We start from the raw sequence: 24,722 nt of genomic DNA on the forward strand, positions 1-24,722 counted from the left end.
AAAAGTTGTTTTTATCATTAGTGGGAGCATGGGCATTTATTATAGTATAGATTTTATTAGATGCCTTTAAGGTGAGCGTTGAGAGTCATGGAGACTGTGATTTGAATTCTTGAACTGAGTTTATTATTTTAAGGTTGACCAAAAATTCTGTTCCAAATTGTGGGACATTCATCATCACTCTCTTACGGGATATACCTTTATAAAGTCTGTACCCTTGAGATTCCAAGGCATCCTAGTCAGTGTTTCTAATTTCTTGTAATCCCATGATAAGAATTTTGTATTGGTCCATTATGTCGGTGATTACTTATAGTTTACCGGTTTGCATGGGTGAGTTTTTATAGTGTGTAGAGAAGTAAGTTATCTGCTTTGATTTGATTCTTGACTTTGTCTCGTTCGTGTATGTGGTACTGGGGTATTTCCATGCCTCCGACTTCATGGTATCTTTTAAGTGGCAGTCCACCTTATCCGAATGCTGCCTTCTCTGAACTCTTGGTTCTGCCGGTGGAGTATTTCTTAAAAGACCTTTCATGGTTGACTGTCAAGGTGTCACCTGTGTGGGACTAGGTCCCGAATTACAACTCTGGATGTGATCCAGTGAGGTGATAATGAGGCCACTTCTCTGGAGTACAGACGCCTTGTGCAGCCGCTCCTAACCTGAAGAACAGACGCTACCTAATGGATTCCAGTGGCATTTCCTCATTCGTCCGAAGCCGTTGGCCTCCTTACGGAGTCAGGTTATTTCCCGCTGCCCAACACTTGGCGTTGGCAGTTTTACAGCTGGGTGCCAGACCAGCAAACCCTCCTCCTTTCTCATTCCGGACTTGGAACCGGACAATGGCGGAGTTATGAAACTCTCTCATCTTCCATTTCCTTTTTCTTTAAGAGCTAATTAATTCAATTTCTACATTCAATCATCAGGTTCCTTATTGACATCGGAGAAAAAATACTTCATACTTTATAAGGATGTAAGATAGCAAAGATTACATCTTCAACTGTCAGTCAGCCTAGAATCTGTTCATCATGTGTGTTCATAAACAAAAATTTTTGACGAAGTTTTAATCCAAGAAGTTTTTAAACAAGCAAACAATCGACCACACAATTTTTATAGAATAATGTGCTCATTTATTTTAATTTGTTAAAAAACATTTTAATGTGTTTATCCTGTTTTTAACACGTTACTACCATGTGATTCAAGTAATTGACTGAAAGTATCTGGGGATGGCCACAAGAAGGCCGAAACATGTTCTAGTTCAGGTATGACTTCTTAATTGCTAAATGTTCATAGAACCTTCATAATAAATTAATTTTAAGAATTCATTTTTTAATATAGTATAATAATTTGTTTGCTACCAGAACCAAACTCTTTCCAACACGTGTTTCAAACAACTGTCAGTGGTTATCAGCTGGGTGAAGACTTTGTCATGCTGAGGAATCTCCTGGAATCGTTCCCTCAGTACAGAAGTAGCAAGTTAGTTGGACCCGACGTCACGCGACCCAGAGACCTTGAACAAGGATCCATTGCATACCTCAGAGATTTTCTTTCCAGTATCGATGATCAAACCCTGAATGCCATCACCTGGCACCAGTATTACTTGAACGGTAGAACAGCCACCGTTGCAGACTTCATCAGTCCGCAGACCCTCAACGTCTTGGAGCAACAGATAAAGGCTGTGGAGGAAGTAGTAGCTGATTTTTTTCCAGAAGTTCCAATATGGCTCTCGGAAACGAGTTCTGCATATGGAGGAGGCGCTCCCGACCTCTCGGATCGCTTCTTGGCCGGGTTCCTGTGGCTCGATAAGCTGGGTGTCGCTGCCAGGCTGGGGATTGATGTAGTGATCCGCCAGAGTTTACTCGGTGGCCACTATGCTCTTCTGGATGATCACTCCTTTGAACCTCGTCCGGTGAGTACCAGACAATCTTCATTTAAAGACTTATTTTCTACAGGGCCTTTATTTTATGACTGCGTGCAGTGACACCATTCAAGCCACAGCAAGTTACTACACTGATATTCACCCACTGGCCGGTAAAATATACACTACTCAGCGTCAAATAACGGTCATAGAAGGATGTTCCTGATTAGGGTTTGCATGTTACACATTTTTACAAGGGACTACCCGTTTTTGAGACTCTTCTCCCAAACGCCATTTAGGTTTGCTAGTTTGTTAAGAAGGAAGCCATACTTTTCAGTGTTGACTCAGTTTAAATGTAAACTTTCCAGTCTGCCGAACACACAATAACATATCTGTAAAAAACCACATTATTAAACAAGGATTATTCCTTGTAATATTTCTATTGAAATTGTGTTTTTGGCAGACTGGAAAACTGTTAAGTTTACATTTGTAGTTTTGCTAGATCCACCAGTTCTTTTGTCTACCATCAAATTAATATTTATCTTTTTAATTTATTTTGATCCGTGATGATGGTTGTTGTTTAAAGGGGGTCTAGAATCTAGGTCATTAGCCCCTAATGGAATGAGATGAGATGAAATGAAATGACAATTTAAAAGTCCAAAATCATCCACTGACCGGAATTCAAAACGTGATGATGAAAAGTGCATGGATGAATATGATTTTGAAGACAATCCGTGGATCCGACCCAGAAACTATCTTAAAACAATTGCTGACCAAGGGACTGCTTCTAAGGCACATTCTTGAAACAATGATGCTTGATGTCCAGGTCAACGGCCCCTCATAATGCTACTTGTCGCTAATAAAGTAGAAACATGGTATTTGTCATATTGCAGTAACGTAGACTCCCAGTGTTCCACACATTATGGTACTACTCACAAGTTTCATACGTAAGACAGACCTATGGTGTTTCTCCCATAATTGTGCCGCTCATAGGCAATGCAAACCAATGGTGTTCCTCACAGAGCTGTACTAGGTACTGTAAACCCACAGTGAAGCCACTCTCTGCTGTTAGTGATCACAAACCTGTTGTGTACCTAATATAGTGGTACTACTTGCAAGTAAAGGCGACCCATGGTGTTCTCCGCATGATGGTACTAATCACAAGTAGTTTCATGGCTCTAATACAATCATCCCTTGGTCACCCCTTTTAGTTGCCTCTTACAACAGTTAGGGGATACTGTGGGTGTAATCTTCGTTTGCAGCCCCACCCACAGCGGGTAGAGAGAGAGAGAGAGAAAAGAAGGGATCTGTCACTTCGAAAAATGAAGTATCGGATGAACAAAGATAAGGGCCACGAAGGATGTGAAAATGAAAGACTCCCTAGGTTTCGAATGCTCTAATACCATCGGTGTTGAAAAAGAACAAGAGTTGGCCAAGAGAGGTCGGACAGGATAGAAGAAAGTGAGGAGCCTGGCACAAGTAAGTGGAAGCAATGCCAGGACTCAGCTAAGGGCCCTGTGGTCGCCCAACTCACGCTCCCAAGTTGAGAGCCCCTGGGGCTGCCTCTTATGACAGGCAGGGGATACCGTCTCACTCATTATGTAAAAAAAATCACTTTCTGTGACTGTTACGTGAATAACTATTACGTTTCTTGTGTCCTAATGAGGAATCATCATCATCCACAGCTCCTGCTGGGTTGGCACCTTCCTCTATCCGACCTAGGTTTGAGCATCCCCTCGATAAATGTTAAAATAATTGTATTTAATGCTTAGAATATTTTTTAATCTTCAGGATAAATTCTCTTATTCAAAAAATATTATTTAGACCTACACTTTAAACCTGGAAGCTGCAAATTAAATATTTTTATTGGTAAAAGGAAACATAACTGGTCGGTACTTAAACATTGGACGGGGCCGATGACCTTCGATGTTAGGCCCCTTAAAACAACAAGCATCATCATCATCAAACATTGGACGTGTTTGTCAACAAGTTGAATTGACTATTTCTAAACAGACTGTGAACGGACCATATTATTTTTAGGAAAGTGATACATATTATGTTAAATAACAAAAAATAAGAAAGAAATGCCAATCTCATTTTAGACTTTTCTAAAAGTATATTTGGGAATAACACTACAGACAACGGCGGCGTCCTTTGGTATACATATTCAAGAAAGAACGGCAGCAGCAATCAGAGCCTCATACAGCATCCAAAACATTTCAAACCTTTCAATCAGCACGGCGATGAGACTTTTCAAGACAACAGTTGCGCCAGTGATAACACATGGAATTGAGATCGTGTGGGAAAAGCTGAAGATCGGAGACCTGATGAGAATAGAAAGAATAAAAGCAATGTTCATGAAGAGGATTACCCGAGTCGGAAAGACAGTGCCATCCCGGATGGTATATGAAATGCTGCGGGAGACGTATTTCATAGAAGGCATACGATCACAGTTCTACCTACAATCAACGGAAGCAAGCAGGGCACTAGTAAAGATCAGGGAAAGGAAGAAAAGTGAAATCGACCTCGACTTCTACGCCTCACCAGCGATGACGGACGATAGATGGACTAGAGAGTGCAACACACAGCGCCACGTGATAACACGACTCTCCATACATGGGTTTCACCACAAGGTATGCGTAAACCAGAAGTTCCATGAGCCAGACGAAGATTGTAAGTGCATTTTGTGTGGACAGAAGTGTAGTAGATATCACATCATAACATGCACGAAAAGAACCAGGACAATTACAGACTATAGCAAAGACTAAAATGTGAAATTTATTTAATGCTCAAACTTGAGTGTACATTTCTCTATTATAAAAGTATTCCAAGAGCTACGTTTAGCAAGAGGAAGGTGGTGGAGCGGGGAAGCAATCTCACAGAGGGATAGGGAATACAGCATGTTGCTGAGAATACACACAAGCAACTTATCAGGTATGACTCATACTGTGAGGTTTTCGAATATCCATACCCGATGTAACGGCTATCTGGATACCCAGGTTTTGTTATCAGTCTAAGCTCAACCCAGCGAGATCTGGAAAAGAGAAATTGGTGTGTGTCATTGAAACAATATTGTGAAAAATAAAAGAATCAGAATGTTATAAGAATTATCAGGGATGAAAGGAGTCAAATAACACTTTGCAATTTTTTCAGTAAAACAAAGCATTAATAAAAGTCAAAATTGAGTATATCAGCTTAATAAATAGAATGGTTTTCTGTATAATTTAAATATTGTAATAAAAGTGAGTGGGTAACCTCCGTGATTCAGGCGGCAGGGCACTGCCCTCTCACCACTAGGTTTCGTGGTTCAAATCCCGGTCACTCCATGTGAGATTTGTGCTGGACAAAGCAGAGGCGGGACAGCCTTTTTCCTGGGTACTCCTGTTTTTCCTGTCATATTTTATTCCAGCAACACACTCCAATACCATTTCATTTCATCTGTCAGTCATTAACCATTGCCCCCGAGGAGTGCAACAGGCACATTTCCTAACCTCACTGCCAGATGGAGGGCTTTATTCATTCCATTCCTGACCTGGATGAAACTGAAAACAAGTTGTAGGTTTTCATTCAATAAGAGTTAGTCTTTGGAACATGCTTTTTCACTGTTTGAGCACAGCTATGTTCCATGGATTCTTAATTGAACATTGAAAGGTATGAATATGTGCATTTGTAAATGAATCATATTATTTAAACTCATCATTTTTAAGAAATATGTAAGATCATTCACTCTACCCTCCCTTGCAGCCTGTAGAAGTTATCATCTCTGAAAGGAAAGCAGTGCAATTTATTCTCGATTTCTGACAAATGAGTAGTATTACGAAAATTTTGCAGGCTTTGGGCTTGAGAGTAAGGTGATGAGCTACTCTACTAAGTGGTATGTACAAGAAAATAACAAAGGTATTTTATTGGTCCACCTATTCAATACTATCCACTTTATGTGGTTACATTTATATACAGCTATAGAGTTTTACGGTACATGTTTCGCCCTTTCCAGAGGGCATCTTCAGCCTTTAGTCAGTCTTAAAATATTGAACTTCAGTATTAAGTAAAATGTGAAACAAGAAGCTAGATAATTAACAATACTAGCTAATACTAGTATATAAAGTCACTTAAAATATGGACAATACTACATTAAAACTGTGATAACATAATAGATTAAAACTATCACAACGTCAGTCTAAAACCATGCGTCTGAAACTAAAACTAGATCTTCATCTTTCTAGAACGTGTTGAACTTGTATATTCTCGAATATGTAATTTCAAGAAAGTCACAAAAGATCTTGCCTAAAGTTAAAGTTTGTGTGTTCAAACTGAATAAAGATGATTGCATTTGTACAAGAATATAAATTTTTGAGTGAGTTGTGATATACGTAGTTGGTGCTATCGTATATAATGGGTGAGTATGCAACGGATATAACAGTTACACGTATAAATAATACCTTCGAATTCCAAATCTATAGAAAACCTACACAATCCTTAGTAACCATAAATAGTTCTTCATTACACCCTGGTTCTCATAAACAAGTATCCTTCCATAGTTTAATCTATCGAGCTCTGAAAATTTGTTTGTCCCCTAAAAACTTAAACGTTGAATTGAGCTACATAAGAAATCTTGCAAGACTTATTGGATTTAAAGTTGAAATGGTCAATCGACTAATTAATAAAATTAAGAATAGTATGTCCACAAATCTAGTGCCAGACAGAATTAAAAAAACTAATTATGCCACTTTCACGTATAATAATCCACCTGTCCATGAGATCGCAAATACTGTATATAAAAAAACATAATGCCAGTTTAGCTTTTCGAATGACTGATATGAACCAGACCTTATTTTTTAATCATAATAAAGTAAATTATGGCAGTAACCGATATATGGGATCTGGAGTGTACAGATTAAGTGTACGGATTAACATGCACACAGTGCGGGTGTTCATATGTTGTACAGACTGGAAGGAGCTTTTTTACAAGATATATGGAGCATTTCAACATGGAGAAGCATAATAAATTCTCAGCAATGAGCACACACATGAGGGAGACAGGGCACCGGTTCACTTCACTAGAGAAGGACTTGACAATATTTAGGAATATGGGAAGAGGTAATCTCCTAAATGAGGTAGAAAGTTTATATATATATTTTTTTGGATCAAGCTTATAACAAGGATAAGAATCTTAATGATGTCACGGACGTCAAAAGCTCATTACATGAGTTCACACCCGAGTTATTGAATATGGTTAAATCAAGTAAAGATATACCCCTGTATATTCGATTCTATACGTTCAAAGACTCCTTCCAGCTCTCCGAATATCAGACCCGCTCCTGCCAATCATAGTAGCTCCCATCCTTCAACAGTCTGACACATAAAGCTCCACCTACCCCCTCCTTCCCCTCCACGTTCCGTAACCCCTCCCACTCCATGTTTCCCACCGCCTCTGCCACATAGATACAACACTAGGAGTAGGACCAACAGACAAGCTAACACTACTGGGAGGACATGTGTAACATCTAGATTTACATAGAAATGATGGTCCATTCAACTATCTGGTACTCTCTGCAAAGGGCCTTACATCCAATGTGACAACACGGTTATCTTCAGTTCACCTTTATCTTATTAACAGCGATTCCAGCTAACGCCGTATGCCTTATTTTATAACTGTCTGTATTGACAAACTTTGCTTACTCACCTGTTATTTACGATAGCACCAACTACGTATATCACAACTCACTCAAAAAATTATATTCTTGTACAAATGCAATCATCTTTATTCAGTTTGAACACACAAACTTTAACTTTAGACAAGATCTTTTGTGACTTTCTTGGAATTACATATTCGAGAATATACAAGTTCAACACGTTCTAGAAAGATGAAGATCTAGTTTTAGTTTCAGGCGCATAGTTTTAGACTGACATTGAGATAGTTTTAATCTGTTATGTTATCACAGTTTTAATGTAGCATTGTCTATATTATAAATGACTTGGTATACTAGTATTAGCTTTACATTGTTAATTATCTAGCTTCTTGTTTCACATTTTATTTAATACTGAAGTTCAACATTTTAAGATTGACTAAAGGCTGAAGATGCCCTCTAGAAAGGGCGAAACATATAGCTGTATATAAATGTAACCACATAAAAGTGAATAGTATTGAATAGGTGGACCAATAAAATATCTCTGTTATTTTCTTGTATAATTACTTCCAATATGGAAAAATCATGAGGATAATGACTTGTAATAAGTGGTATGTTCCAAGCTCTCAGTGGAGTGATGGTGTGGAATGTCATTGGTAGACGAATAAGTTTGAATGGAGCTTTTAAAGGTAGGAAAGATCATAATATGACGATATTTTTGTATTGAAGGGGATAAACTGGGGTAAGTATTCATTTATAGGAAGTGGAGTTAGGCATTAGAATAATTAGTCAAGCAAAATGTTTGATAAATTTCCAATTTCTTTGAAATAATTCATAAAAGCATCTGTTCCCAAATAGGAAGGTTGTTGGTTCACATACCTCTGCTGTCCAGTTGGTTATTTCTGTTCTGTACTTAACATCTCTTGCCCCAGTTTATTACTGAAAATATACATCACCTAAAATGACAGACTGAAACAGTCTACTTTGTCTGGTCATTAATGCCAATGATTCCATTATAAACTAGCTCAACCTCAGAATTAAATTATCATAGATATGTAAACAAAGAGTTTTACAATTCTTTGGACACACTAAGCAACGTGGGAATGACAGCATAGAAAAACTGATCATTCTTGGAAATGTTCTGGCAGGAGAGATTGTGGATGAGTTCCCACTAGAAGGTCGAACGTTATCAAAAGTGTAACTCAGTTGAACATCTTTGATGCAGCACATCTGGTTGAGGACAGCAAGAGATGCAGACAACTGACCAATAGCCTTCTCGGATATCACGGTCCTCAGAACTATAAGAGAGAGATAGTGTATTTCAACATTACTGCCACATTAGACGCTTATCTTCCTCTCTGAATGATGAAAATGTACTTTAGCTATTCCAGCTTGAAACAAATCAAAAAGTAATTAACATGAGGGAGGCAGTTGACAGGTTCTCTGCAGTAATCCTGTAACCCCGAAAGCATGCAATAGGGATATTAACAGCTCAAGTTTTAAGATACAAAAGTATATCATACATAGGGATTCTTACGGAGACATAAGCTATACAATTTAATTACAAACTAATCTTTATTTTTTCATTTTAGAAACTAAGACAAATTTAAATTAGTTCTTACATTTAATTTGTTTAAAAGAAATTAAGATGGCTCTACAGAATTCAATTAATGTTTTATAAACACAAATTTAATTCAGTATTTAAAAGAAATTAAATAATTATGTTCCAAGTTACTTCAGCTAATATTATTATTTGGACAAAAGTTGAATTTCTTACGAACGAGTTGGTCATGTAGTTAGGCTCGCCTAGCTGTGAGCTTGCATTTGGTAGTTGGTAGATTCAAATCCCACTGTCAGCAGCCATGGTTTTTCCATTTTCACACCAGGCAAACGCTGGGGATGTACCTTAATTAAGGCCATGCTTGCTACCTTCCCAATCCTAGCCCTTTCTCAGCCTTGCCGATTTCAGATAACAGAGTAGCGTTAAAAAAATGTTGCAAAATTTGGGTTGGGAAGACTTGGGAAAAGGAGTTGAGTTGCTCGACCAAATGGCATGTCTTAAAAACCAATGAAGGTATATGTTAATCCACCTATTCAATACTTACTTTAAGTGTTAGTATGTATTTGTGTTAAGTGTTAGTATGTATTTGTATATGTATTAGTATGTATTTGTAACCACATATAAGTGGACAAAAAGTATTGAATAGGTGGATTAACACATACCTTCATTGGTTTTTAAGTCATAACAACTTTCAATACGGATTAATCATGACGTTTATAACATGTAAATGGTATGTTCCGAGCTGTCAGTGGAGAGATGGCGTGGAATGACATTAGTAGACGAATATACCAGGCAAGTTGGCCATGCGGTTAGGGGCGTGCAGCTGTGAGCTTGCATCCATGAGATAGTGGGTTTGAACTCCACTGTCGGTATCCCTGAAGATGGCTTTCCATGGTTTCCCATTTTCACATCAGGCAAATGCCAGGGCTATACCTTAATTGAGACCACGGCCGATTCCTTCCCACTCCTAGCCCTTTCCTGTCCTATTGTCACCATAAGACCCATCTGTGTCGGTACGATGTAAAAGAAGTTTGAGTGGCGTCTTTAAAAGTAGGAAAGATAACAATATGAATGTAAATTTGGAATTCAAGAGGACAAATTGGGGCAAATATTTCTTTATAGGAAGGGGAGTTAGGAATTGGAATAACTTACTAAGGGAGATGTTCAATAAATTACAATTTTCTTTGCAATCATTTAAGAAAAGGCTAGGAAAATAACAGATAGGAAGTCTGCCCTAAATGCTGTTCAGTAGTGACTGATTTCCATCCTTGAGTTGCTGAAAACCTTTGATGTTTTAGTGCGCTATTAAACCACTATTATAAAAATCATACTTGAAAGAATTGAAGAGTATGATTCCAAGCCGTACAGTTTCAAAAACTCAATATTACTCATCTTCTGAAACAGGTTCCTCTACATTTACTTGCATGAGTGAGCACCTCGTACCAAGTAAAAGTGTTGAAGAAGGTATTGGATATATTTTGCTATTTTTCTTGCTAACCAATGAACGTAGCTCATCTGACTGTTTGCTTGAAAAAAGCCCTAAATATTTGGCAACTACAGTCGAAATCGGTTATAACGACCCCAAAGAGACCACCAATCAAGATCTTTATAGCCGATAGTCGCACAAACCATTTCTTTTTTTTTTCCTTCCAAAAAATCTCATATCTGCAAGTAACTGAAATACGTTCTGTATTTACAGCTTGATACATTATTCGTGGAGTAGGACTGCTTTCGCTTGACCGGCGCATTATTTGCTTTTTGCTGCTTAAACCATCTAAGTTAAGAGTCTTCAATATCTCATGCTCAGATGATCTGGCTCTCTGGATTTTTTAAAGATTTTACTTCAAAAAGAGACTTTTTTCTCTCCTTCCTTCCAAATTGTAGACATCGTTCAGTGAGGTACTCCCAATTCCTTTGTGATGCTGACATTTGTATCCCCATATTATGTGTGACTTTTCTTCATTATTAAACACTTTCGTTTTCTTTTGCATCACCTTCACAGCGATGCTTGCCATGATTATTTAACAGACTGGTTTGAAATCTACAATAATACAATTTGTTTTTCGTCGCACCAACACAGATAGGTCTTGTGGTGACCATGGGATAGGAAAGGCCTAGGATTGGGAAGGAAGCAGCCGTGGCCTTAATTAAGGTACAGCCCAAGCATTTGCCTGGAGTGAAAATGGGAATCCAAGAAAACCATCTTCAGGGCTGCCAACAGTGGGATTCGAACTCGCTATCTCCCACATGCAAGCTCACAGCTCAGCACCCCTAACCACACAGCCAACTCGCCTGGTGAAATCTACAATAATAAGTGTTACATCGTTGTCAGCAATTCCCAAATGTGTAATGTTACGGGGTTACCCGTGGATCAGCAGAGGTGATAGAAGGTGCCGGGATGAAGGGATCTAACTACAAAGTCATTTAAAATTTTAACAAAGGTTATATTTTCTTGAAACAACAAAATTTAAACAACTTAGTGAAATAACAATGACACAGCAATTTATAACCAAGACTTGGGAGGATCCCAGACATCAGAATTTAAACATTCTTGGGCTACAAGCCCCTAGTTAACAATTTTGAGCTCCTAGCTCAACTTTATAAAAGATTACAATTTTACACAAAGGGCACAAATCCCCTAATACATGGAGCACTTGCTCCCAGTTCACAATATCAAGCCTTCCAGAGGCATTCTTACAATACCCGAAAAGAGCTGACGTGCTCTCAGTGTTCCCAGCCTACTCAAGGCAACACAATGCACACCAAATTGAATGGAGGCGTGTACTTGCACTCCTAAATATGCATTCTTAAAACCTAAAAGGCACTAGGCCGATGAGACAGGAGCTATTCCCAAACTATGGAGGTGACTCATATAAGAATAATTTAAGACATTAAGGAAAGGAAGAAAACCAATTACCAAAATGTAGTCACCTCAAACCAATATGAAAGGGAGCTCGAGAGGGTAAATCACTCTCTATCCCCAAATTACGGTTACAGATTTTATAAAATTTTCACATTAACCGGCAGAACTTACATTTTAGAGAAGTAGGTTACATATTCAAGTTTCGGACCTATCCCTCGGGTTAAACTGCGGAGCTAGCAAGGAATAAAGATGTTAAACGGCCATTACCTTGCCGAAGAACTGCTGCCAGATGAAAGAGGTACCTCCCGCCTCCTGCTTCACATACACACACTTAGATGTTGATCAAATGGCCAAGAGACGTGAAAATCCGCTGTTTATAAACCCTCGGGGAAAGTTTGAGACCTTTCATGAATGATCAAGACACACCCACGGCGTTTTATTGGTTAACATCAAAAGTTACACTCAAAATCGAAGAAGAAATCCAGGATAGGTCGGAAATTAATTACAAAAATTAGCGATTGGCTGGATTCAATACTGGCAGAAAGAAAAGATAGATATTGCCAACCTACAAATGAATGAATGAAATTTAGTAAAGAAAAACTTATGAATACAAAATTTCTTCAAAAAAAGTTCCTTCACTTCGCACCAGGGTGCATGTTGATAGTTTTTGTAGTGACATCTGTTGCAGAAAGTCCAAACTTCTTGATAAATGGTAAACAAAACACGTAGAATTTATACAGTACTAGAAACTTCACAATCACAAAATTAAGGAGGTGACATCTTCTGAGGAAAAGTTGAAGTAGGTCTAGTTCCAAGTTCAGTGTTTTTCCTGTAGAGGAGTTCTTATTGGCACAAGATTTAAATGTGCGGCATAGAGGTGTACCTCCTGGTACATGTAACAAACAGAAATTAACATTGGGCGTTATAGCTGATACATTTATCAGAAAATGTGTTCAAAATATATCGTTTTATACGATATGTCATAATGAGATTTTTTAATGCAGTGTTTGTATAGGATTTACACAGGACTGTTAGATTTAGCTGTTATATCCAATACATCATTAAAAGTGATTCAAAACTAAGTATTTTTTTATTTTCCACCTTGTCGATACACTCAATTGCTTAAGGCAACTTATTGGTTAAAAGTGGTATATGTTTTGTACATTATTAACATCTTTAGCCACATAACACTGTTTAGATGAAAAATTCATGTAATGACAAAGTATCAATGCTTTAGAGGAAGTGTCCTTAAAATTAACATAAGAAGATTGACAATATTAAAAACAAAATACTTAAGAGAAATTATATAAATTCTTTCTACAATTGAAAGCAGTTGTCAAGGAAACACTTGTATAATAATCCATAGAGAATATGTCCTAATAATTATTCTTTTCTTAAATGTTCATGAAAAAAAAAAAAAAAAAAACACAGAAAATCCACTTTCACACCGACCACTATCAGGAACAACTCGAAGATCAGCATATTATAGTTACGTTAACAGAGCATTTAGTTCCTTTATCCAAATCTGAAAGGAATAAAGAACTGTTGTTTACCCAACAACAAGCCCTCTGGAATGGTTTCAACAATAACATGATGGATAAAATAATTAATAAATTTTCAGAGAAGCGGCAATCTAAATTAGCAGTCGAACCTAGAAAAGCTGAGAAACACATCAAGTTCACATATAATAATCCAAACATACACGTAATAACAAATTTATTTAAGAGAAAAAATATCAAAATCGCATTTTCCACCAATAACAACATGAAACAGAGTATTTTCAACCTTGATACAGTAAATCTCTTGGAAAAAGATCATTTTTTTGATTCGGGAATATATAAACTTACATGTTTTGAGTGCAAGAATACATACATAGGACGATATGGCCGCAATTTTAAACTAAGATATTTAGAACATGTGAATGTTGAAAAACAAAGAAGATTCACAGCTATGGGAACACACATGACTACCACAAGTCATAAATTTACCAACATAGAACAAGACCTGACCATCATAAAAAAATTAAAAAAGGGCAACTTAATGAATACGTATGAAGATCTATATATTCATCTAGACCGACTTATAAAGAAAAATGATAACCTTAATGAGGCTATAGAATATAAGAACCCATTATATGATAAAATTCTGGTATATTTGAAAATGCTCGAAAAACATCACAAGAAAAGAATTGGAATTTATCCGCCTCCAGATAGCCCTACGACGTATTTCTCTTCCTTTGAAGCTGAAGATAACAACAAGGAAGTTCATGACACACCAATATACCCCGCTCCTCCACCTCCTCAAGTACTATCTGCGCACATTTTAGCGATAGATTTACACCCTAGTGCTGAATCGGTCGACTTCGGTTATCTTTCGAGATTCGTATTGGCAACCTTTGAAACACAAACTAAGAATCGCTTATCATCGCTGTGCGACATCTGGCGTACACTTTACGTACTCGTACTGTTGTTGTTTACACAGCGAAGCTAAACTATAGAATTCATGCTAGGAAGACGTTTCGCATCGGGAAATATTATATAGTATTATGTATTATGTGTGTGACACAGTTGTTGGCGTTAAGATAATAAAGGTTTAGAAAATTCATATTGATCGATCATATTATCGATTCAATTCAGATTTCATTTCCATTCAGTTGGCAGTATTTACCGGAACCGGCAGTGCTCCCTTCTTACTCCTCACTGAGTACAAAAATCTATCACTAAAAAGTGCATGTACTGTATGTGAACAAGAGATAATGCATCATCACTACTACACCAGACACAAGACCGTAAGAAAATGACAGGAGATACTGTTCCAGAGGAATGCAGGTTTAAAAAGAATTGACAACTAGGAATTAGTAATATTTCATCTGCAATCGTAATAGGAATCCATATTATGAAATCTGGATTTCTTCATTTCAACAATTTCTTATAAATGTATAATTTTTAATTTATAAATTGGCCCTCCCTTTTTTTTTTTTTTTCATGAACTTGTTTAAGAAAAGAATAACCATTAGAACATATTCTCTATGGATTATTATACAAGTGTTTCCTTGACAACTGCTTTCAATTGTAGAAAGAATTTATATAATTTCTCTTAAGTATTTTGTTTTTAATATTGTCAATCTTCTTATGTTAATTTTAAGGACACTTCCTCTAAAGCATTGATACTTTGTCATTACATGAATTTTTCATCTAAACAGTGTTATGTGGCTAAAGATGTTAATAATGTACAAAACATATACCACTTTTAACCAATAAGTTGCCTTAAGCAATTGAGTGTATCGACAAGGTGGAAAATAAAAAATAGTTGTGAATCTGTGTAAGTGCAATACGGACCATGAAGCTGATTTTATGTAATTAAAAGCGATGTTGCTATAAATGGTTTCGACGGTATAAAGTTCCATTTCCATGCTGTACAATTTTCTAATCTTTTACATATGTAGTAGGAGTAAGTGATAAAGGCAATTGATCAGAGTTACCGTACAGAGTTCATGCAGCAAATTCCTCAGTTGTAATGTTAAAGATTCTGCTAGAGGTGAAAAATAGAAGTTTTCTATCTGAAACAGCTAATATAGATCTCTGTTTTCAGGACTGGTGGCTGTCAGTGTTGTTTAAGGCATTTGTGGGTCACATCGTGTTGAGCGTGGGGTCGCAGTTACCTCATGGCTCTGTTCGTCTGTACTGCCACTGCACGCCTTCAAACAGCCTGAATAGTAATCTCACTTCCATCACTATTTATGGGTTGAACCTCAGGAGCAAAACTGTCCGTGTCGAGTTACCGCAGGTTCCAGACTTTCGCAGTCCCTCAGGCTATAAATCCGGTTATGTTCTCACTGGAGAATACGGACTGACTTCCAAGTAAGTGAACGTTTCTTATTCTTGATAGCCCTCTCAGCTTACTGATCGCTCTCCTTCAACATGTTCGACTTTATCCCTGGGAATTTGTGATCTCTGCAGATCCTTCCTCCTCCTGTGGTTGGGGGCAATACAGTAGAATACATCCACACTGTCTCCTGCGTGTTGTTAGAGGGGACCCCATGGAGCCTGCTATTAGCTGAGTCTATCCCCTAGCATGTGTCAGGCTCCTCACTTTCATCTTTCTTACTCAACCTCCCTTGGTCAACATCTGTTATCTTCCCACCCGAACAGTGTTAGGCCCAGTGTGTCTTCAATTTTCACGCCGCTCTTGGACCTTCTTGTGCTGATACCTTAATTCTTCAAAGTGTTGGAGCTCTTCCATTTACCCTCTGATTAGTGTCAATAGAGTATGGTTGCCCAGTTGAACTTCCTCTTAAAACAATAATTACCACCGTCATCATCATTGTTCCATCATATTTTTGATTGTCCCAGTGCCAGCTCACCTTCAGCTGTCAGCCACTCAACTCTATGTGCAATATGTCCATCTCTCCTTCCAAGTGTCTGTATCATCTCAGATGCTCGTGAAGCTTTTCCTCTACCAGAGTCACTCACAAAGAGTGATATATAACTCCGCTGCAGATTCCATCCATGTGCGTTATCCCACGAGCCCATCACAACATTTGTATTTCAGCAACATTCAGTATTCAACACTGTATACAGTATTGATTTGGTGGGAACATCCAATTTTATAATTGTAAAATGAAGAAATTGAGTGACAGGAATGCAAACTTTGCTACACCCATCCAAGATCTCCCCACACCCTAAGCTGCACGGAGTGTGGTCGTATTTTCTATGCAAGAATTGGCCAGTACAGTCACCGGAAGTTTAAACACAAACTGCTGTGAATTTAAGTGAAAACTGTAAACTCCATTTCACTATGATAGACTGCTGGGGAAGTTCACCCTTTGAGGTGTCTCGTGGCTGTCTTGGGAGTCTGTAGTTACGGTTGTGTTCAAAGGATGACAGGAGTAACCAGTTCGAAGGCGAAAGCAATGTGTCCACTATGCTACTCGCTACTCAACTAAATTTTCAATTGCTTTGAAATTGTGAAAGGCCTAATGGCTGAGGGAATATATACTGCAGAGGAAGCTCTTGCCCTCATATTGGGCAATGACTTTGAAGGTGAGGATGAAAGTGATTTATCATCTGATTCTGATGACGAGCAACTTCAGTCACATCCTCAGGCATGTTTTCTACCCCAGCTACTGCTTTGTTGGCTGAAACTTAAACGATTTGACTGAAGGTGAAGATAGTGAGGATGAAAATCAGGCGCCTGAACCACCAAGCAGACAACTACATTGAAAAAAGGAGAACCTGAATCTGAAGAAACATAAGTTTGATGCAGCTAATTCCAGATTCAAAACTTTAGTGGATAGTGTTAAGTCCCTTTCATCTATTTTTAAGACGAGTATCATAACTCTCTTGTGCGAAGAGACTTACAGATACTTTTCTCAGAAGGCGGTTGCAGGTATAGTTCCATAGAGGGTCCAGGAAGAATGGAGGGATGTGAATGTGACTGAAATTTTTATTCCACAATATTTATTATGATGAACATAAAAAAATCAAGCATGTTCGAATATTGAACTGAGAATCCAATTTTTCAAACACCATTTTTTCTACTGTAGGTTGCTACCTTGAGACCAGTTTCAGAATATTTTGAGATTTCTCCATCTTTGTAATAATGACAAGCTTCATAACAGTGACTCTTTGTACAAACTGCGGTCTATAATCAAACATTTTAGAGAGCAATATGAGGAACATTTCTATCCCTATGAAAATTTGCGCATCAATAAAAGTCTTCTTTAATTCAAGTGCAGACTAAAAATCAAACAATATATTCCCACTAAAAGAAGCCACTTGGAATCAAGACATTTTTAATTATGATGTCATGACCCATTATATGTTATATTTCATTGTTTATTGCAGCTCAGCTATAAACATGGGCATCTCAGGAGACACTGTGGCTACATTGATGGAGCCATATTTACGGATAGGACACACCCTGTATTGCGACAACTGGTACATAAGGCACACCTTGTTTTGTTGGCTGTATGACAGGACAACCAATGCTTGTGCTACAGTGAGGCACAGTAGAAAAGGTATGCCTACAATGGCGGAAAAGTTGAAGAAAGCGGAGCTCGCTTTCCGCTCTGCATCAGGATTACTGTTGGCGACAAGAAAGAAGTTTGGATGCTCTCGACATTTCACCGTGCAGAAATGGTGGAAACCTCAAAGGTAGATCGTAAAAATGTCAGGAAATGATTGAAAACTTTGTCATTCGTAGATTACAACAAATCAATGGGACCTGTGGATAGAAGTGATATGGTAATGAAGGCGATGGAAAGCATAAGAAAATCTTCTAAGTGGTACTGCAAGCTGTTTATTCATATAACAGATATGACACTTTTCAACTCCTATTGCCTCTATAACAGATTTTTTAAGTTATGGGAATCATTCAGGAAATACTTGAAAAATGCCGTGTTGAAAAAAGACAATCCGGTGGAGGAAAGCAATCTGATCTTCCTTCAAGACTGACAGCAGGACCTCATCTTCCTGACAAATGGACTACCAAACGTACAGAACTTGTATTGACTGCAAAACGCAGAAGAAGAGGAAGCAAACGAAAATATGTTGTAAGGAATGTAATGCGCCTTTCCCTGCTTTAAAAGTATTACACTCAGAAGAACTTCTAAAAGAATAATTAACTTATGACAAACAAATTAATGTAGGTAAACAATTTGTAATTTGAAATTAATGTTTGTGTAATTAATAAAATTGAAATAACTTACCTGAACATAAAATTTACAATCAAAAAACCAGGTTTTGAACTCCTCCAGAACTATCAACAAATTAATTTAAAAACCACCTAATCGATACTTTATTGTTTTGCTTTGGGCACACACAGAACATGTTTCGACCACTTAGTGGTCATCTTCAGCTGTATAAGGATAGATTAGATGAAAACATTTGGACAGTAAGCACATTAAACCTTAAAACTATGCCCCATGGGATCCTAAAAACTATTGCTCTAGGTGCTCTTAAAAGAAAGGAGGGGGAGGGGTTTTGGGGGAGGTTGGGGGGTAAGATAATATGTGTGGATGATACTTAAATTACAATTTGCATCTACAATTGTGTTTAAAAAACTTATCAACTAATACACAAGCGTCTATGGTGATACACTTTTCGTAATAACACTAGGTGGCATGAATAAAAAAGTCAATGTTTGTAACAGTCTTCAGGCATTTGTGAGAAGGATACTTAAATTAAAATTCGTGTCTACATGATGTTAAAAAACTTATTCACTAATAAACTTATTTGAAAAATATCTTAAAGCGTCTATGGTGAGGCACTTTTTTAAAAACACTTGGTCTTGAATAAAAAGTTATGTACAGTATATACCAGTCTTTTGGGTATTTGTTGTTTGTATTTTGTATTGAGTATCTTCCTTAAATATTACTCTTTAGGTTATGGTAAAAGGATGTGTTGATTGTTTGATTTGCAAAAGTCCTATGGTAGCTTCTCTGTTATATAAAATGGCGGTCTTCTCATTAGGGCAGCTTGCCTCACGATCTGCAACCAGAGAACAGTTAACCGTCTATGGCTTAAAAGAGAAATCAAATTTATGTATAGGAAGAAATCCTTCCTTAATCGAAAACTTTACCTAGCGCACCTTTCAGCGTCAATGACTTAGTACCACTAGAATGGGATTCCGTGCAAAAATACAGCAGAGATAAAGTAGAGGGTCTAATGGACAAGAAACAGGCAACATTGAATAAGAAATTAGAAAACCTAAAAAACAATGCCCCAACAAAACAAAATAAGCCACAACCTAAAACATCCTTCAATTGTGAAAAACTCCCACCCCCTGTCAAAAACTTGTCAAACACGACTTTTACAGAACAAGAACTACAAATATTAGGCAAAGGGCCAAATCACAATTGGCATAGTATCAATAACAGACAAGAGTTAATACAAACTTTAGCAGAAACAGAAACGGCCATACAAACCCTTCCAGTCGACATTCAAAATGATATACGGTAACAGAGCAAAGAAAAAAATTCCCTCCGTAATTAAAGGTTTACTGACTAATTCTGCCAATACAAAGATTGAGAAGGATCTTCAGTGTAAAATTAGACAAAGTGACGTAGTTATAATGAAAACCGATAAAGGCGGAACAGTGGTAATATTAAATGGAACCGAATACATGAAGAAAACAGAAACTTTTTTCAATAGCAACAAGTTTAAGGTAATTGAGAAAGACCCCACCCTAAAAATTCAAAGGAATTTGAAAGGTATACTGAAGCAAAGCACCTTCCTTTTAAACGACCAAGAAATTCAAAAACTCATAAATATGAACCCAGGACTTCCTAAAGCTATGCCTAAATTGCATAAAAAGGACATACCTATTAGACCTGTAATTAATTTTCGGAAAAGTCCCACATACAAAACCTCTCAATTTATTCATACGTTTTTGACTCAGAACGACGTTTTTTAATACCAAAACCTCGATAAAAAAACTCCAAGGAGTTTTGTAAGGCTGTTAAAGATTACAAATTAACTTCCTCTCACGTAAGAAGTTCCTTCGACGTTAAAGATATATACACAAACATTCCTATAAAAGACACTATTAATATTATAAAAACGAATTTATTAGATCACAAACGCATCAGTAAACCCGAAATAGAAAACTTCATAACTATCCTGGAATTCGTATTGAGCCATAATTTCTTTTCTTTTAATAATAAAATATATCTGCAGGACGGACTACCAATGGGAGTGCCGGCTTCCGGAATTTTAGCTAACATATACCTTGATCACTTGGAACACACTCAGATAGTAGGCCACATTAAAGGATAGATCTCTGGCTACACTTTGTTGACGATACTTATGCCATAATAAATAAAGAACTTAATGACAGTCAAAGTATTCTAAATACCTTAAATAGTTTAGACCCAAACATTAAATGTACAGCAACAGAAGAAGAAGAAGAAGAAGAAGAAGAAGAAGGTACGCTCAATTTTCTAGATATTCAAACTATTTTGAAAAACAAACATTTCCAGTTTAAAATACACAGAAAACCCACTTTTACACTGACCACAATTAAAAGCGATTCTTTACATCACGTTTCACACAAGAAATCCGCATACTATAGTTTCGTCAACAGGGCCTTTGAAATTCCTCTAACAGAAGCAGACAGAAAGAGGGAACTATCTCACATTCATCAACAAGCTCTACATAACAGTTTCAGTTTGAAATTCATCAACAAAATCATTACTAAATGCAAATATCAGCAACAAATTAAACTAAAGCAGCAGTCGGAGAAGGCAGAGAGGTACGTCAAACCAAGGATTTATGACATCATGAACTTGTTCAAGAAACACAACACCAAAGTAGCTTTCTCAACCAACAACAATATGAAACATAGATTCTTTAATAACAACAGAGTTAATAAACTTAAGGATGATGAATTCCAGGAATCTGGCATTTATAGGCAGACATGTACTCAGTGCAAAAAAACCTACGTGGGACAATCAGGAAGGAGCTTTATAATTAGATATCAGCAACACATCAATGCAGAGAAGTACAGAAGATTCTCTGCCATGGAAGCTCATATGAAAGAGGCAAGCCACAAATTCACATTTTAAAGGAGAGAGGAAAAACGTCAGTTGTAGAAAATTTTTGCTGCATTATGACTTAGGCGATAAATGTTCATCATTGTTCTTGGTATATTTTGTGTAATTTTCATCACTGAATACATTCATTAATATAATTTGCACTTAAAATAGTTAATTATTATTTTATTGCCATAAAAATAAAATGGCAATGGACTTGTGTTTATATGGCTCTAAGTTTCATAAAATGACTAAAATGTGACACGTTGGCTTTGCTCTCAGGTACAGAATTATTGTCTGCATATACTCCATTAATTTAGTTTCCATATCTCCCCCTCTCCTCTCGTCTTCTGTTGATTATTGTGATTTGGATCATTAAGTTAACAAGACATATTAAAACATATGTGATGTTAATAATGTAGTATGTGTTTTGTCCTTCTGTGGGACATCTTCAGCTGCACAGATTGTTGGATAAGAGTGTTCTCTAGATGAGTGCCAGAAAGTCTAATGCTGAGTTTCAACTTCATGATCTTCATCCTGGAGAAAAACTGCTCACAGAGATCTGATGCTGCAGTAGAGCATGTGATCTGATTGCCGGAAATTTGTTTTCTTCAGTGTGTATGTGTGTGTATATTAATGTCCAACCCTTGTCCCGTTTCTCTAGAGAGTCGGATATGACGCGAGATGAATCTTTGTAGCAAATTTTTACGACCGGATGCCCCTACTGTCATCAGCTTCATCAGAGGAGTTAACGAGATGAAATGAACGACATGATATATGACATTAGGAAAGCAGAGGGTGAAACCGGGTGCTGGCACATAGCCTACTCCTGTCTGTCGAATAGCACCGAGGGGTCTGCTGTAGGCTTAACATCCCCATCTGCTGGACGAATCAATATCAACATTGTCTCCATAAGAATACTGAGGAGAGGTTTGGAATTGAATCCAGACTTTTGGCATGCAATCCAGTGAATGGCAATTGTATACCTCTCCTACCCTGCTGGCCAACATTCTGATGGTGAAAATTTTTTTTCTCCAACGGGACTCGAACCGGCTAACGACAGTATCAGACCATTATATTATTATTTTTTATGGTAGAAGGATACAAGTTTACAAACAATGATTAAAAAATTATTTACAGCTATATTCATATTCGAGTAGTCTTAAAACATACAAAATGAGACTTAGATCATATAATGTAATGGTATCAGAGTTGAATGCCCAACATGCTTAACCACTTTACAGATTCTGGCTTCACGGATGTCCTGCATTGTTCCGTTGAACTTCCTGAGTAGACAATCCATAGTGGTATGATGGAGAGTCTGAGGCATATCGGCACAGTCACAGTAAGGGTTCAGTTACCCTTCACTAATGCTTCCAGTATTGACTTCTGCCATGTTGGGTTCTTATTTGATTTAATGATGTCCAGACTTTTCTGGGTAGGTTGAAAGCAGGAGGGCGGTTAACTGGATCCAGGATTAAGCCCAGTGTGTCTGGGTTTGAAGAGAACCACATATTGCGCCATGTTTGATTCACGTTAAATTATTTTTGGATCAGTCTCTCCTGTAGTACCCATGATGGTTTCCTTGAATTTAACCTAAGGCATTGATGTGAACCGTCCTGAGGTATTGGCAGGAGAGAATTTTCACGGCATTTAAGACAATCTCTTTTCAGTGCCATTTCTCTTCTAAGATGAGGGGAGGAATGTTAGAGAGTACTGGTAGCCATTCTAAGGGTGTAGACTGGATGCTTCCTTGATATGGATGGTGTTATGCATCACTTGACCAAGCGCCAAAAGTAGATTTAGAGATATTGACACAAACGCAAAATCCTTTGTATTAATTCACATTTCCTGTTAAATGTGAGGTATTCTATACCGAAATGAAGACAGAAATATAAATTTTCTTCTTAATGTATAAAATTTAGGGATATTGGAAGTATATTGTCGTAATCTGAGATAATGGTGCTTGGTCACTTGATGCTTTATTGCGGTTACCTTAGTTTTTTGTTTTGCATCACTTGACCAACAAATAAATTTGTCATTTAGTGATCGAATGGACTTCAAAAAATTCAGTGCAGTGTAAAATATGATACTTGTTAACTAATGTTATTGCTTATTTAAGTTCAGGATTAAGTTAGGCATAACAGAATACAACAGGACATAGAAAAACATGAATTTTAGAATATAGTATAGAAATTACACTGGTGTAACATAATGCAGGATTTTAAGAATTTTAGAGTTCAAAATCCATATTTCCACAATCATACCCATCTATATCATCGTCTATTCCAGGATCACTAAACAGGTCCTTATAGAAAGGCTTAGCATCATTGGGAATTAGCTTCATGAGGGAGCGCAATACCTATAAGCTGAGACTGGTTTGCCATTGGGCCATAACAGAGTGAGCAGACAATGTAGAGCTGATCCATTTTCATTCTGAAGTCGGCGACGAACTTAAATAGATCAATGAAAATTTAAGTACATTTAGTAACGCATTTAACATACCTGAAATTCGTTTACTGCAGTCAAGTGTTGTTGGTTAACTTTTGGTGGAGAGAACCTTCAGTTGCACGTTTCTTATCAGATTCTTCCAAACCAATTGGAACAGCTTCCTCTGTTGTATTATTTTCCTTGAATAGTGGTTCATCGATTACAAAAAAACATATTTTAGGGAAAGCTAGCAAACGTGCATACACATTTTGAATTCCTTATTTACAAGTGTGTTTAACAGGATATTGTATCGTGACATATGATATCTAATAGGTGTAACGGTAACGGGCCGCACCAACTTACCGCAAATTCGCATAATGTAACCAAAGAATTTCGGTCATCTGTCAATGAACTCAGCTTTATGAAGCTGTTCGTCGACTGCCAGTGATCTGCGTTTATTGAAATGGGCATAGCGTTTGCAGGTGTGATGGAACCCTCTAAAATATCCTTGGATTCCTAAGATAGGAACGTATTTTAAATACATAAAACAATACCTATAAGCTCTGATTTGTGAATTAACAGAAGATTATTGAAGCATCTGATTCTTCGCTAACAAGAGAATTCGCTTAGACCGAGATATATGATGATAATGTTCCATTGCTATGTTCTTAGACTTAAGCACTTATTACCAAAATGAGGGATTTCAGTGAATAAAGAAATGAGACATTGCAGAGAAACAATGCAAATTTGAAAGCTGTGTAACAAGGAAGAAAACCTGCGCGTGAATCTGCAACACGGGAATCCACATTTAGCATCATACGACCAAGTGACTGCACACGTGTCGTGTGGTCATTTGATG

At 37.3% G+C, this 24,722-nt stretch overlaps 1 protein-coding gene across 1 annotated transcript in view; it reads left to right on the forward strand.

Annotated features, from left to right (window-relative positions):
- The window catches only part of LOC136883533 (heparanase), a 142,758-nt gene that overhangs the window by 87,036 nt on the left and 31,000 nt on the right, over window positions 1-24,722 (forward strand). Inside the window, exons 5-6 of the mRNA XM_067155903.2 lie at window positions 1,354-1,901; window positions 15,493-15,761. Coding sequence (XP_067012004.2) covers window positions 1,354-1,901; window positions 15,493-15,761 — 817 coding nt within the window. The remainder of the gene's footprint in view (window positions 1-1,353; window positions 1,902-15,492; window positions 15,762-24,722) is intronic.

This window comes from Anabrus simplex, chromosome 1 (genome assembly GCF_040414725.1).
Source record: "Anabrus simplex isolate iqAnaSimp1 chromosome 1, ASM4041472v1, whole genome shotgun sequence".
Taxonomy (NCBI): Eukaryota; Metazoa; Arthropoda; class Insecta; order Orthoptera; family Tettigoniidae; genus Anabrus; species Anabrus simplex.